Below are 14,117 nucleotides of genomic sequence, written 5' to 3' on the forward strand. Positions count from 1 at the left end.
AATTGTAAAGCATCATCTGTATTTACATGGTGTGAGTAAAAACAATGGTATCACTCACACGCAAATCTCACATTCTAAAAGAATTCTGGGAGAGTAATTAACATTGTGTGTATTTGTTAAAATAATTTCTGTTTCCAAAAGTGGAGGGATTTTGTGCAACTTTTGTTTCCAGATATTTACAAGTACCACAAATGGTGGTTTTTAATTTGAACACAGTTGGGTTACTTTTCTAAACTATACCACCAGTGGATTTTAAAATCCTGCAAAATGAGAGCTGATGTTCAGTCAAAGTACCTAAAAAAATTAATGATTTGTTTTTCCAGTACCCCTTTTAGGATGATATTGAAGAACATGTATGAATCTTTATATGACCATATGACTTGCTGTAACAGAAGTTAATTTGATGCAACTTTCTATTTAATACCACTATTCTCACAACATTTGCTGAAAAAGACTAATTGTGACAGGCAATAAGCACTATATGAAGATGAGTGAGTGTGTACAAGGCCTTCTCTTCTGATACGACTAGAATAATGTGCAGTCTCAAAAGGAGAAGCTTTACTTTGCTTCGCAATACTTTTTTGACCCTTTCAATGCTCAGAAAAAACAATGAAAAAGAAAGATTGAAATGGAATTGTGATAAAATAATTTGCTGAAATTAAATTGAAGATCCAGTGACAATTTTTAGCTGTAAACTCACTATTTGAATCCTCATATTAGGACTTAGGGATGGCAAAAAGGTATCCATGCACTTAAAGAAACAAAACCAAAATGAAATTAAACAAAAAATTCCAAACCAAAACAAGCAAACAAACCAAACCCAAAAATCCCAACCAAAAGCCTATACATTATGTTATTTATATATATGGAATTAAATAGAAATTCAGAACAAACTTAGAGAACTTGAAAGCTAAATTCTGTGATCATTAGATATGCAATCAACTCTGAATTGAAGCCAGTAAAAACTGAATAAACAATATTAATGTGTCACTAAGACTGTAAATGAAAGGACCACAGACTAAGGCAAGATCTAGAGAAGAAAAAAACCCTGACAGCTGTTCTTACTTCTATTCTGCCATTTTCCATTTTGGCACCCAATACAAAAAATGCTTCAGGGAGGTTTTTTTAACAAGTCCATTATTCATTTGCAGTCACTTATAATGCAAAATTATAGAAAGCTATTTTATGAAGAAAAAGAAAGAAAAAATAAAACCAGAAATAAAACCAATTCAAAATCTACATACTTCTTTAACTTCTAAAAGGTGCATGTTTTATATTACTATGCATTACAGTACAGTTTTGTACATTCATTGTATTGAGGTATTTGAAGCCCTACCCACAACTGTTTAAACAATAAGTATTAACCCCCAATTTCTATCTTCTCTGATTGGTATGTTAGGAAAAAATGGCTACAACAGTGCAAATTCGGACTTCAACTTTTGTGTAGTTTTTTATAAAAACTATAGTTCTCACATTGCTTCACCTTACTTATTTCTTAAAACTAATCGGTATTCCAATTCATAGATATATGACTATATCACCATTTCGATCAGAGCTAATTGTGGCACATTTTTACAAACTTCATTCAGCAAGTATTTGACAGTATTGACTATTGAGCTACATGTATTACATAGGAAAACAATTAATCAAAACAATGTTACAAGCAAAAATAAAAATATATGTGCTACTGAAAATTCTCCTGAAATGCTTATTTTAAAAATTGACTTTAAGATTTTAAGTGTTTACACACATTCTTAACAGCCTTCAATACTGTGGTTAGATTTTTTCATAACAAGACAATGCTTTAATTAGAAAATGAAATCTGTCAAGGACAGCAATGTTTATTGCAGCATTTATACAGTAACCAGAATAAACACACACTTTTTTTTCAGAAGAGAATAACACAAGAAACTCCTCATAGTAGGAATCTTTTTTTTTTTGCTGAGAGCACATGTTTAAGACATGTTTATCATTACAAGTAAGGAGATATGTAAGTAAGATATTACTAGAAAACCTAGTTTTTAGCTGTTTTTCAATTCTCTTCTTTTAAATTCTGAATGCTAAGTTTAAAAACAAAACCAAAACAACAAAGTTTACAGCGTTCTAAAATAGAACAATTTTTGTGGTTTAATGATTAATTGAGGGCTGAAGATAACCTGAAATTTCTGAGCTACTGCTGCCATTATGTAAAATCAGGAATGTCCATTACAGTCAGCTCCAAGATACAACAAACACTGTAAGTTCTGTTGGCAACTGTCAGCAACAAAGAGACCAGAAACAGGCAGGAGCACAGTCCAAATGGAAACCACCTAGCACAACTATGTTATGCAGGATGTATTTTCCTTTTTTTCTGGTTGCCCCAGGAGAGTTCAGTATCATTTAAAATTCCAGACACCAATTTGGCACAAATTTTATAAGCCAAATTCTGCTGGCTAATAGTTAATTGATATTTCCGAAAGTAGTAATGGGACTACAGTTTGCAATACAGTTTAGAAAAACACTTTCTTTAAAGTCTAAATGATCAACTACATTTCTATTCTATTAAAGTTTTAAACGTTAGAAGCCAGAAACTGAATTTACCTGTGTTTATATAGGAGTCTAAATTACTACAGATTCACACAATCTATAAAAACTATTTTTAGTTGTGTCATACATCAGTAAACATAAAATTATAGTCTTAATACACTATTTATGATCTGATTTTTTAACTGAAATTATTTAATGCTTTTAGTTTTTCTGCAGCTTTTAAAATGCAAATATAACAAAACATGCTTGAGGAAAGGTATTCTCTCATCACAGCCTACATTTGTCAAAATTTACAGCATCACTTTAAAAGAGATCAGCACCACTGCATACAGATGTGTTTTAAAAGAAACCACTGTAAAATATCAGCCAAAAGAAATACATAGATTGTAAAAAACAGAGCTATATGATTCTGACGGTAAGACCTTCTGCTTTTAAGTAATTTATTCAGAGTATGGAAGTATTTTCTGTATCTGAAGACTGCATGAATATTTGAATGCCATCTGACAGGCCTTGCTTAGTAGCATTTTATACACTTTTAAGCCTAACAAGCATATTGTTATGCCTTGTTGGTAGATACTTTCCCAAGATTAGCATGGAAAAGCAACTTATGTAATAGAATGATACCTACACTTCATGACTTGATTCTAGTAAGGAGATAAATACTTCAACAGTGAATATCTTCTCAGTGACAGTAATAAAAACTATACAAAATTAGGTTTCTTAGATCCTAGGTCAATTAATGTATAATTTATAAACATACTGAAGGTACGTCTGAATGAATATATTTTTTATTATATACCAAACATATACTTAATTGAGGACCATAAAAGGCTGTTTGTCTATTAGTATTTTGCAAATCAAAGCTCTTCTTCCAATCCAGTATGGATTTTTTTTTTTTTAACCTTTTGTATCAACTCATGCTTGATTTTCCAGCTTTAAATAAACTGTGTGACTTCAGTAACATTGAAAAGGACTTTCAAGGAGCTTAGCGAGATGCCTTGGCAGAACTGCATAACTCCTAATAAAGTTTAGCTAATAGTAATTTGGAGCAGGAAAGAAACAGAGAAGGGAAGAACAATTCACAGATAATCCACTGTACGCATCTGTGAGTTTGGAATTCAGTTTATAAATTAATTCCCGTTGTTCCGTTGCAGGTGGACACAAAAATAAGCCTTTGAGTTCTGTTCTACTCTGCACTGGGCAGGGTCCACAAGTAGCAAATTGATTAAATCTTTCCTGCACCCAGTTTTTTTAGATGCTGCATTCAGCCTCAGGTTTTGACCCATAAAGTTTAGCAGGACTAACTCTTGGTAAAGACTGACTGAAACATAGCGTGGCTTCAACTAAAAAAACAATACTGCCTGATAAGTTACTTCTGAAGCAAACAAATTATAGTAACTCAGATTTAGAAACTTACCTAGATGTAACTCTTATCTGGACTTAAGACTTCTATAAATAGGAAGCAGTTATTTATTCAACACCTTTGGCATGCCTACACATATTCAAAAATCTGTTAGCACCCACCCAGAAAACACATCATATGATGTTCACAGTTCTCTTTGCTACATACACACTACCTTATATTTATATGTGCACATTTGCATAAAAAAATGAAAAAGCAAAGCAAAAGCATAAACTTCAAAATAAATTATTTTTGAAGGAAAAATAACTAAAGATAAATAAAATTAAAAACAGTCCAAAACTTTAATTCCACTAATCTCCTATAACAATTTTTGTATGAAGCCAGATGTATCAGGTATGGCTTGTTATTTTCCTGATTTCTAGAGAATGTTCATTTAAAAGTACATTAGTTCATCCTGCAGAAACAGAATTAAAGTATTAATCATTAATGACTTGTAATTTCTATTTGTGAAAACTCTTTTCCTAAAGGTGAACAAAAATTTTACTGTACATGGAATTTAAACAGCTTCCCAAGTAGGTTAATATTTCATTGCAGCTTGCCTTCCTTCTAACTGCAGGAAACTTAAGAAGGAACTGGCAGTGTCATTCCTCCAGGAGAACTTTTCAATTATTAGAGATTCATACATTTCATTGAAGATGAAAGCCTTTATTAATGACAAGCTGGCAGGTCTTGGTAAATCCAGCATGTTATTAGGTAACATAATTTCTTTTTTTAAAATGAAACAAGTAGTACTGTACAGAACTAAACAGATCTAGGAAAGCAAAGGCGGCTCTTTGCCTGTGTAAAACTGAACAGTTCAACACAGATGTGATTTTCATCAGAAATAATGACTGATCATACGAATGGCAACAACTGCCTATAAAAATGTTTTAAAGCAATCGAGAAAAAAGTATGGAAATTTGAAACACAGAGTACTATGTGCTGGTAAATTAGTTTTATTTTAACACTATCCTCTAGAAACAGGGTATAAAGTCCTGTTTATTCTTGCTCTTTCTCTCACACTATGGAAAGTGCTGCAGGGGTGGGGAAGGAGAGATGACGACACACAAAGAAAACAACCACTGCTTTTGGAAGCAATGTTTTCAATTGAGCTGCATGAGAGCAGACTACAGACCACAATCTGAATTGACTGCAACTTGGCAAAGTTGTTACAATGCACAACATTTGCAATTGCTCCTAACTCTCCCACTACCACAGGCTCACAACCATCTGCTGAATGTCTTAATTAGACAAATTAAGATTTTGTTAGATGAAATCTGAAGGGGAAGAAAAGTAAAGACAAGAAATAAAACAGACTAGGAAGAAGTAATTGGTACTGGAGAGAAATGGCAAGAATGAGAGCGGAAACCAAATTTTTCTTGCTCTTCACTATAAGCAATAACATCAATGATGTTGATACCAATATATCTCACATTCCTCAAGGACCTTCTTTAGGATCTCCTTGACATTTTCCAGAATCAGGAGATAATGGTCTGTCCAAACATGCCATGACAAACTGAAAAATCAGGAGCAAGCAAGGAAAACAGCTGCTATACTGAAGCTCACTTACTCTACCTCCATTCATCTCAACAATCAAAACAAACTATCACTAACATAAAGTGTTAGTATGACAGTCACACAATGGATGAGGTTGGAGGTCATCTAATTCAATCTCCTGCTCAAGCACCTAGAATCCTTTTCTCTAAGGAGAAAGACTCCACAGCCTCTCTGGGAGTTTGGCCAGAGTTTGGTCAGCCTCACAGTGAAAAAGCATTTCCTGATGTTCACAGAAAACCTCCTGTGTTTCAGTGTGTGCCTCTGGTTCTGTTACGGGGCACCATGGGAAAAAGCCCGACTGTCCTCTTTGCACCCTCACTTCATGTGTTTACAAATACTGACAAGGTCTCCCCAAACCTTCTGTTCTCCAAGCTGAACAGCCCCAGCTCTGTCAGCCTCTCCTCACAGCTGCTCAAGTCCCTTCATCTTATTTATGGTTCTTTGCAAGGCTCTATCCAGTATGTCCATGTCTTGCTTGTACTGGGGAGCCCAGAAATGGACCCAGCACTGCTGGTGTGGCAGAATGGCAGAGAACACACTACAGATTATAAAAGTTCTTGCCAGTGAAAAATTCAGGCTTTACTTAATGAGCAGGCAGGATGTTCCTGCCTTCTGTGTGTCTCTAGAACTGTGAGGCTTGGAACAGTCTGCCCTTCTGAAGGTTACCTGGACAAGGCACCTGAGTTCCTTCAGGCACATGGAGGTGGGAGTGTCTCCCTTACTCCACAAGACTAAAAACTAGACACATGGACTGAAAGAAGTCTCAGACCACTTCATCATGGCTCTGAAAAACAGTATATCACAAGCACTGGGTATGAATAGAAGTCAGTAAGACTTCAAATGTAAGACAATTTAGCATTTTTAAACATTTTTATTTTGTATTGCTCACCTGTTTTTCATTTACTATACCCTACAGGCATCACCACTTCAAGTTACTGCTTATTTTCCTCATTACATTACTACTGTCACTTTCAAAACTACCTAATTATTCATTCTGCCAGTTCAACTTCCGTTTCAGCACCATCTTACTCTTCAAGCTGACTACAACTCCTCAAAGGTACATTAAATTTCTATATCCTTTACATGTCAGTACTTACTGGTTAATCTTGAATTGTCAAGACAAAAAATAACTACATTTAACATCATGAAAAATTCAGCATATACCAGCCTTCTTTGGTTTTAACAAAAGAAAAAGGTGAGCATTACTGAGTTAACCTGATCAGAATTGAAGACAATTAGCATGCAGCATCTGACACATTTCCTGTTTACATGATGGCACGATCCCACCAGTAATATAAGCCTTATGCTCACCCCCACAAAAAAAACCCCAAACCAAAACACCAAAAAACCCCAAAGACACAAAAACCCAAAGCAACCAAATACACATAACCACCCCCCAAACAAACCCACAAAACAAACAAACAAAAACACCAAACAATTGCAAAATTGTTTAATTTTGAGCTTATAACCCATGCAGCAAGAAACAGCCTAAAGCAAATTTAGAACATGGTTAGGTTCCTTTCAAATGGTATTTATAATGGATATACTGACAGACTCTACATAATACAGTCAGTGCAGTAAATCACTAAGACAGCCATTCTTCTTTCTCTCACTTTTTCAGGTACTGTGTCTATTCTGACTGCATGGTGAATTATAGATTGCAACCTCAGAATGCAATGGTAATTGCAATAAAAACTGTATCTTCTTTTCTGAGCTTTAGGATGTTGGATTTTTTTATTTGTCTCTATTACTTTAAATTATAACACTGCAAATATTTTATCTGTAAAGAAATGATATATATACAAAACCTTTCAGTTTTCATGATGCACTAAGGAATCAGATTTATAACACACTGTCATTTCTGTGTCTTCAGGGAACATTGCACTTTCTTAATTTCTGTAAGGAATGTCATACAGAAAATCATCAAGCCACATTTTGCGTCAAGTCTGCCATTTTTAATTATTAGCAACCAAGTCTAAGAAATTTCTCCTTTGGTTTAACGAGTGCATACCTATCTTCCCGAATTTCTTTTTATGCCACAACTCATAAAATTGTTTAGGTTGATGCTAGTCCCTCGCACTAAATTAACAACTAATCACAGGAGATATTTATCATCTCGAGTTTTTTACATGAGAATTGTCAGACTTAATCAACCTCCTCATATTTTCACTATTTATGGAGCTTCATTTATCACACACTTCAGCACTGTGACAACAGTGGACTAGTTTATCCATTTTTCAAGTATGTAAAGAAAGATAAAAGCATAGCAAATCATGACAAGAGCTTGAAAGTTTTACTCTCTCTGAGAACATCCATTTCCACCAGAATATGATTCCTACAAAACTGCTTATCCAGTCTTAGAGATAAGTAGAATTAGCAGGCTAAAACCTCAATAAATGGAAAGTTACACGTAATTATATAAAATGCATTCTGATTTTTATCACTGGTTAAAGTCTGCAGGCAGCATGAGCGTGATCTGTTCTAATCAAACATTTGTAAAAATTAGTTTATTTGATAACAATGCTGAAGGAATTGTTCCCAGAAGCCTTTATAATGTGGGTTCAGGGCACATAACTAGAAGCTGAAAGGACTAGAGAGGACTACTAACTCTGATAAGGTTAGTGATTTGGAGATAACAGCTGAGATACATGTTGAATCATACCCCATTTTTTTTTTCCAGACATTTGAAGTCTGGACTGACAAGTAACAAAAAAGAATCACAGAAATCATGATCCTGTAGAGGATCCATGCTTGGAGCAATCTGTTCTTTATGAACTGTATCCCATCTCATTGGAGCAGTTCTCAAAGAACTGCAGGCCATGGAAAAGACGTACACTGGAGCAGTTTGTGTAGGAGAGCAGCCTGTGGAAAGGTGTAGTGAGATAACTTTGCATGGCTGCCAGGTGCCCACCAAGCCACTTCTCAGTCACCCTCCTGAGTAGGAGAGGGGAAGAAAATAAGATGAAAAAGGCTTGTGGTCAAAATAAGGATTAGGTCACTCAGCAGTCACAATCATGTGCAAAACAGACTTGATTTGAAGAAACTAATCTAATTGCCAATTAGACAGAGCAGGATAATGAGAAATAGGAACAAATTTAACCACACCTCAGCTGTTGCTTTTTGTGGGCAAAGTCTGCCCCCAAATTTTTCCCTCTTCCCCCCAAAAAGCGCAGGGCATGGGCTATGTGGATTGCAATCAGTTCATAATGCTTTGCTTCTGTTGTTCCTTCCTCCTCACGCTCTTCCCCAGTGGCAGCCTCATCTCACATTAACCCACTACTTTGGACTAATCACAAAAGTTTGGGGTTTTTTCCCTTTTTTTTTTTTTAATAATCACTTAAAAAATAAGGGAATACAAGATTAGAATTTAAAGTAGATACAGAAAATTGGCATGCTTAAAAGTGAGTTCTTTGTCCAACTTCTATGCTTTGTTCTGAACTTGAAAAAAACATGACAGTCTCAAATCATTTTACAAAACACATCTGCACGGTGAAGCAAATTTTCTTCTAAATTTAATTAAAAAGTATGACATTCAAAAGAGTAATTTTAAAAGTAAAATTGATTTGTGTTACATTATGTAAGTTTTTATGGAGTTATAGTTTTTAATCTAGCTGACTAAATATCTGATAAATATGCAGAGAACTCAAAGGAGATCATCTTTCAGATAACACTGAACAGATGAAATTAAATTAGAATTAAGAAATGCTAGCATTCACCTAGAGTGATTCACGACAAACATCATATAAAATTACAGTTACTTTTCTCCGAAGACTCTACTATATCCGAAAGTCCAGATTATACAAAGTTACAAAAGTATCAGTGCTCTTGAAGCACATTCTCACTTCTGTCAGAACTAAGGTGATGAATACTAAGATGCTATATTAGTATTTCTAGTCCCCACAGTTGAAATGGACATTCTTGCTTAAGCAAAAATATAGGCAAGCTGAAAGCTTCACAGCTTTTGTTTAAAATACAATTTTATTAAAATAATCTTCACATCAAATATACAGAAACTTTTAATTTCAGGAAGAGAAAGTTAATTCTGTTATTTTTTGAGAAAAAACAATTCTAGTATTCACTAACCTTGCATTTTATTAAAAACGCTGCAGGAACTGAACTACTATTTTGATGCCCATGTCTGCTACTGAAACGTTGGGGCATTCACATACATCAAGCAGTTCTGGGACTAATCACCTGCTGAGACCATCTTCAGCATTGTATCCTCCACCCACAACACACCCGGGTCACAGCAGATTCTCCCAATACTGCTTACATGGGTTTACATTGACTGCCTGCCATGAGTTAACACAAAATTTTAAAGACCTCTACTGTAGAGAAGACCACGTTAACAATTTACTCTGCTAACTACCAGTGTAGGAACTCCAATATGCTCTATGCCAACAAGTATGATAACCAATCCTGAGAAACTGATGCTGTATTAGTGACCCTGTAGAATAAAGCAGATGGAGACTCTGCAAAGGTGAATTCTCTTTTCTCCAGACTCTGCTCCTGTGCAAACAGTTCGGTTTTCAAGCTTATGGTCTGGCTTCCAACCATTACCATGTTTCCACTGAATTTCTTCCGTATATTGACTGACTACTCTCCTTGTGAAATGTCTTTATTTTCAAGTTCCTCTGTCTTGGAATTGAACCACAGTCCTCAGCAACAAATCTTAATTATTACAGTATGGATATACTGTCCCATCACACCACTTACTCCAGTTTATCCACAGTGAGTTTTCATGGAAGCACAAAAGAGGAACAGCAGTTTTCTCAGATACAGAATAATGGGACCAAATCCAGGTTTTCCATCTGTGCTGAAAGTTTGGGGAGGTGCATAGTGATGCTTCTCTTCCCCTACATCACTGATCATAAGTCTGATGGTGGGAAGCGATACCACCACAAGGTCATTAAGCAACACTGCTCCCTGTTTTACTGTCCCATGGAGATACTGCATATCTGCCTCCACAACACAACCATAGCTTACTCTCAACAACCACCAGATGCTCTGCAAATCTCAGCACCTGCTACCAAAGTCACCTACAATGTGTGCAATAAATTATATTAGAATATACAACTCTCTCGAGACATTATTACAAGAACATTTGGCACCACCTACAGAGGAAGGACCAAAAAGTTCTTCAGTGGTTGGGAAAATATAGTCCTTTCACTGCAAAATCAATTAATAATTTTGTATTGCATGTGGTATTTCATCCTGAGCAACTGGTAGTGCCATGGCACCAAAAAATCTCACTGTAGCTGTAGACAAAGTTCCTTATGTTATCTGCATTATTCCCTGCACCATGATGTTTCTTAGAAGAACCACAGAAAGGGGCAGGCAAACATCCCCTACACAAATATTACACTAAGGGAATGTTTTAGTAAGAAGATGGTGAATCAAGCAAAAATACTCTAAAGACTTCACAGTTACTGCACAGCTTTTAAATGTCTATTTCTAGGTGAATTATGTAATACAGACATTAAAGTAAATTGCAACTTCAAACCCACAGTGATGAGATTCACAAAAAAGTTAGATTATCTGTTGTTTGCTCCCTGATCATTATGGATATAATATATAGCAGATGTTTCTCAAACTATTAAAAAAATCATACACCCCTGAAAACTGCCAGCACATCATACTACATTTCCTGAATCCCCCATGAGATTTATTTCTAGATGTTCTATTTTTATTGCATCAATTGAAATTCAAAAGAACATGGGCAGTGACCATAAAAACGACTTCAAGGTGATAAGGTTACTTAAGGAAAGCTTCAGAGTATATTATTCACCTCACCATGTACAGAGAGCTCAACCCTTTCCAATTGAAAGGACTTGATATATGAAAAGAATTTGGAAGTTTGGTTTTGTTTATATTTGAAAGAAGAAGTAAGGCTGTTCTTATAATAACCTTAACCAACACGATAAAGCTTTTGAGTGAGCTGTAATACTAACAGAGGAAATCATTACCTTAGATTACTTCAATAGGTCTTTTTCTACTCTTGTTTAACTGCCAACTTTTAGAAACTTTTATACAAGTTATTACAAGTGACCTCTTTTTCTTTCATTTTAAAACTAATGTCAAGAGTATCTCAACTGAACATACTGAACGTATTTTTTGCCTTAGGTAAAAATAAATTATTTTTTACTGCCACACATAAGCTTTTTAGATGCATACTTCCAAAAAGAGCTTTTATCAAAACAGAGAATTAACAGTTCTCATTAATTCTTGCATGTGCAAAAGAACCACAGTACCAAAAATCTTAGCAAGTGCCTGCCATGCAGAGATCTTACACTCTGAAAGTGTCAGTTATTTAAGAAGAACTGTAATGATCACAGCATTAGCTCTAACACCATGTCACAGGCAAGAGAGGGCTGTAAGTGTTCCAAGGTCACAGTATTGCTCACGGAAAGAATTTTAATGGATTCCTAGACATAATAATAATGAAATCTAAAATAAAGTTTTAAAACCAGTGACTTCTGCTGTAAAACTAACCAATAATCAACTGCCTTTAAGAAATACTTCACAGATGCATCTTTAAGTTATATTGGTATTTTGAAACTTTTTAGTTTCAAGATCTCCAAGAGAAGATCTCCAATACAAGCCCTATGTAGCTGGATCTCACAAGTAAACATGCTTGATAATGGGGGTGGGGGAAGGTGGTGATCTCTATATTAAATCCAATAGTCAGGAAAAACATTAGACTGCTACTATCCCACATGTGTTGGAAGCAATGACACACAAAAGGTTTCCTCAATAATCAAGATGCAGAATCTCCTCTGACTTGGAGCCACCTAATAGCGTCAAATCTAAAAAAAAAAGTTAATCCTAAATAATTAATAAATTCATTACCTTAGTTAAAACTAACTTGCATTTTACCCAAGATAAGCACTTGAACAGTCCTGTGAACTTCTGAAGGATCCCTCACATTCTCAAAGTGAATATGCTCAAAATATTCTGCTGAACTGGTGTTTACTTCAATAGACCCCAGTGGTTGCACCATGTTCCCTTTACATAATTTTCAGCAATTCTTAATTGAGCATTTAGGAGGAGCAGAGAAAACTACTTTATTCAGTTAAGACTAGTATCTGGAGTTTCATACCACTCGTAAAACAGGGAAAAAATCTGAACTGTCAAATGACTGTCTATGAATAAGTTTTAACAAAGGCATTAATTATTTTCTAAACTCTCTGTTTGCTTTTAGCTAGAAGCTCCTTTAAATAGCCAAACATAAATTGTTGAAAAAAGGACTGACAAGTACGATCAGAAATAAATTTAAAATAGAAAAAGCTAAAGCTAAAGTCAACAACCTAAAAGTCACACATAGAAGCAGGTTATCTGTCATTGCTGGAAAGGGTTTCCTTTTCTTGCTAAGCTTCATAATTCTTATATTTATAATTCATACTCGGATAAAGTTTTACAGTAATATGAACAGATTTCAAATATATACTTATTATTCTAGTAATTCTAATAAAGTATTTTCAAGAACAGTTTGACAGCAGTTTGGATCATACTTAGCAAATTGCCATACTCAGAACATTAATGCAGACAGGTATATATTTCTAAGTATTTTAATTAAAGCCTGAAAACAGCTTGTCTTTTAAATTTGCTACTGACAGAATGATCTGAGACAAGGAAATGCTTCAAAATCAGTGACATTACATTAAAGGTCTGACCTAAACTGACAAAACCAAAAAAACTGTCTTAAAGGCTAAGAGAGTTAAGGTAAAAGTTTAGTGGTACTTCCCATTCAACACACTGCAATTTTAGTACTTATACAACACTACAGTTTCACCAAAGTCTGAGCTCATCCACACTTCAGTACATCCTCGAAGACTTACAAAAACGTTGAAAGCGTATCTTATTTAAAAAAAAAAAGTAATCATGGGAAAGAAGTACAGTACAATTGCTAGAATACATTATTCTGGTTTATATGAAACTGTTTTAGAACCTCTCTCTGTTAAAAGTGTCTCTTTCCGTTTGTTTAAAGTACCAATTATAATAAACCAATCTGTGCACCTTCAGGTACTGGCTTTGCTCAATGTTCTCATTTTAAAGGAAAATGTTCATTCTTAAAATTCTCAGTATTTTTTATTTTTCATCTGAACTGTACAACATCTGTGTGCATTTACTTAATGTTAAAATAAATTAGCTGATCAAAAGAGGAGCTTTTGATACAGGAGGTATTCTGGTCAAAAGAAAAAGACCAAGGTACTAATCCAGTTATTCTTCCAGTTTCATTCTGGAGCTCTTTGCAAAAAAACCCCAAGACCTTGTGCCTTTTCAAAAATACAGGAATTCCAGTATTTAACTCAAAAGCAGTTATTTTTATGTATGCAGTCAAACATATGTTTCATTGTTTGTGTGCCTATCAATCTGCTTAAATCCTAGTCATAATAGCAACTAAACATTTCAATCACACATGACACAGAGCACATTCTCCTGAAATCTATATGAAAAAGATTAGTGCTGCCATCAAATCACAACTAAACTTTTCTCCCCCACAGAAACAGGTAAACACTGTAAAACACATGTCTAAACAATTTATCCCAAACAAGTAAGAACAAGCACTAAGAAAACACTGCTTGGTCTAATTGACCTCCTCCAACCCCCAAAATTCTAAACTAATACAACT

The 14,117-nt window shown here is 34.8% G+C and overlaps 1 protein-coding gene across 3 annotated transcripts in view; it reads right to left on the reverse strand.

The window, feature by feature from the left end:
• Positions 1–14,117, reverse strand: part of FBXL17 (F-box and leucine rich repeat protein 17) — a 288,616-nt gene that overhangs the window by 176,385 nt on the left and 98,114 nt on the right. Inside the window, exon 7 of one of the 3 annotated variants that reach the window (XM_027671153.1) lies at positions 6,040–6,269. The exons of the other annotated variants lie outside the window; for them this stretch is intronic. Coding sequence (XP_027526954.1) covers positions 6,224–6,269 — 46 coding nt within the window. The 3' untranslated portion in view covers positions 6,040–6,223. Of the gene's footprint in view, positions 1–6,039; positions 6,270–14,117 lie in introns of those variants that run through there. 3 annotated transcript variants of the gene reach the window in all.

Source organism: Neopelma chrysocephalum, unplaced genomic scaffold, assembly GCF_003984885.1.
Source record: "Neopelma chrysocephalum unplaced genomic scaffold, ASM398488v2 Primary Assembly neopelma1_97034, whole genome shotgun sequence".
Taxonomy (NCBI): Eukaryota; Metazoa; Chordata; class Aves; order Passeriformes; family Pipridae; genus Neopelma; species Neopelma chrysocephalum.